At 34.0% G+C, this 2,700-nt stretch overlaps 1 protein-coding gene across 1 annotated transcript; it reads right to left on the bottom strand.

Moving 5' to 3' along the window:
- Positions 1-1,282: 1,282 nt before the first annotated feature.
- Positions 1,283-2,494, bottom strand: LOC118757310 (peptidoglycan-recognition protein SD-like). Its single transcript, XM_036492035.1, has 2 exons — positions 2,241-2,494; positions 1,283-2,130 (listed from the first exon to the last, which is right to left on the bottom strand). Exons 1-2 carry the CDS (start codon positions 2,451-2,453, stop codon positions 1,747-1,749), a joined length of 597 nt encoding a protein of 198 aa, XP_036347928.1. The 5' UTR covers positions 2,454-2,494; the 3' UTR covers positions 1,283-1,746.
- Positions 2,495-2,700: the final 206 nt, after the last annotated feature.

The following is a 2,700-nucleotide window of genomic DNA, read 5'->3' as shown; positions in this document are numbered from 1 at the left end:
ACCTTTTCAAATTAAATGAAACCTTTTTCAGAATCAATGAAACTTTGTTAAAATTAAATGAAACTTTTTTCAAATTGAGTGAAACATTCTAAAATAACATTAACATTAACATTATTGAGTTTAGGAACAGAAAATCAACTTAACCTATTAAGAGCCATTAGTGGTAGTAATAAGCAGACATTGAACAACCTGCCTTAAATCGGAGAAAGTAGGTTTGTATAGTAACCAATAGTCAGTACTAATTTGTACTGGAACCTGCAAATTTTTACTGGAAAAGTGTATGATAACCCAAAAAATTTGCAAGAGAGCACTGAATCGAGAGCGTAACAACACGGGAGTGCTGCGAATTCTTGCTAGTGAAATTTTTCCTAGCAGAAATTAGCTAGCAGACGAAGAAGAAGAATAAGTGTCAAAAGCCGCCATTTGTTAAATTGGTTTATCACAAAAAAAAGTAAAATAAAATGAGTAAAAATCAAAATATTAATGATGTACTAGACTGTGTAAATGTTTACATTAGAATATCAAAAGGGTGCAACAACTATTCACTTGCAAGTTTTTACTAGTTTTCTCTTCTTCTCAATTTTACGTTCTATTTTGCTTTTACGCTCTCGCTGCAATGTTTTACTGGAGAAGTTACTATACAAACCTGGTGTTAACCAAATATGATGCAAGCGGCTGTAAGACATAGTTTATAAAATTAATGAAGAGCTTGCCCATTCGCCGCTTTCGGAATTTGGGTGATCACGTCCATAACATAGTTCGCATAGTCATTTTGACTAATTAGTGCGATACTTTCTTCAATTACACTAACTAAGTATGTTGCGCTCAGTAATTGTGTCCCTTAATATTGATCGGTCATGGAATTTTACCTTCCAAAATGCCTTTTCTATAGGGTTTAACATAGGAGAGTATGCTGGCAAAAATTTCGGTAAGCATCCATTATTATCCGCCATATTTCTTATTTCTTTGGATTTATATATAAATGCTGGCATTTTTCTCCAGCTCCCTTATAAATTTCATTCTGGCTACGCCCATATGACAACTTGCAAGTAGGGCGCTCGAGCACTCGCCCAATCTTGCTACGCCCATGATCATAGTTTCAAAATTCATTTTTAGTTAACGATAATAAATCATAATCATTGGAATCATAAATCCCAAAAAATAAGAGATATGGTAGATAATAATGGATGCTTATCGAAATTTTTTGCCAGTATACTCTCCTTTGTTGAAAACCATAGAAAAAGCATTTTCGAAGGTAAAATTCCATGCCCGAGCAACTTAATAGTTTCGAGCCTCCCATCCCTCCCACACTCTTTAATCTCATTCTGGTTGCGCCCATGGCTCTCATCTACATTCAATTTTATTTAATAGCTCCTGAATAAATACATAATTAAATATGCCTTGACCATAAAGAAAAGCAAATTCACAGTAAACGAAAAAAAGAAGTTTCATTTAAATTTAAAAAGGTTTAATTTAATTTGAAAATCGTTCTATTTAATTTGAAAAAGTTTAATTTAAACTGAAAATGCTATATATATGAGGGAAAATATGATGATTTTGGGATCTCCCTAATGCACACATGCATCATCACGAACAGCACTAAGTGAATTTTCGTTTTTTTTATGAGAAGCGAACTACTTTTCAAAGCAAATAAGCCTTTTATTATTATTAAAATATTAAAAATTTCACTTAAAACCATTCGCAATGTTGATTCCGATATGCGGTACAAAAAACTATTATTTTTTTTCAACTAACAGTACGACTCCAATGTGGCCATCGCTTGATAATCTCATATAAGGTCGCGCCTGGACTTGAAGTTGTTGACAATTGGCGATGTCCAAAAAGTTTATAATCCTCAGTTAATTTTCCCGTACGCACACCCGTATCGACTAGTGCCTGGGCGGCCTCTAAGGCTTCTGTGCTGGGTGTACTACTCTCGAATGTGCCAATAAAAGCTACACTCAAGCTGCCAACATTATAATTTTTAACAGCCGCGCTGACAAATTCCCAACCACGTCCTTCGTAAATGCTGCCATCATTGCCGATGAGAAAATTGTAGGCGATATCATCGAAATGCAAGCTACGTAGATGATAATTTTGAATGTTGTGAACTTGCTTAGAGCAGCTATCCTGAAATATGTAGATGCGTATATGGAGTATACATATGTATATGTAAGAGATGAAATAAAAAAAAAAAATAAAATATGTAAAATATAAATAAATAAATTCCATTGCCTTACCGCATTTTGGCATTCGACACCGGCTGTGTGTAGAATAATTACCCGTCCAACTGGCAAAGATTGTCGTGTGAGCTCATTGACCGCTTCAGCGCCATTCCATTGCGATTTCGATATTATATTGGGATCGGCTGATACAAACACATTTCGGAAAGCGGGAAAACTTGTAAATAATAGTAAAAATCTCACAAGTACTATATTCGTAATTTGATACATTTCGCTCAAAACGGCCAGTTCGTTGGTGTGCACTGCCGTAAATAAACTGAAAACAATTCAAGCAAAACAGCTACTTTATGGGTAAATGTTGCAAAAAGTAATTATATACACAATCGTCATTATCAACTACTTATGTACATATGTATTTATGTATGCACATATTCTACATATGTACATACATTCATACAAACATATGCAAAAACTTATCTACAATTTCCTAATGAGTAACAATATTAAGCAGTACAAC

The sequence above is a fragment of the Rhagoletis pomonella genome, unplaced genomic scaffold (genome assembly GCF_013731165.1).
Source record: "Rhagoletis pomonella isolate Grant_MI unplaced genomic scaffold, Rhpom_1.0 Rhpom_scaffold_16498, whole genome shotgun sequence".
Lineage (NCBI taxonomy): Eukaryota > Metazoa > Arthropoda > Insecta > Diptera > Tephritidae > Rhagoletis > Rhagoletis pomonella.
This window is presented reverse-complemented; position numbering and strand designations above follow the sequence as displayed.

Excerpts from the sequence above, each read along its gene's own strand:
- LOC118757310 (XM_036492035.1), bottom strand. The coding sequence starts at position 2,453 with ATGTATCAAATTACGAATATAGTACTTGTGAGATTTTTACTATTATTT. Across the intron at positions 2,131-2,240 it reads GTGTCGAATGCCAAAATGCG|GATAGCTGCTCTAAGCAAGT; the intron begins GTAAGGCAATGG and ends TACATATTTCAG.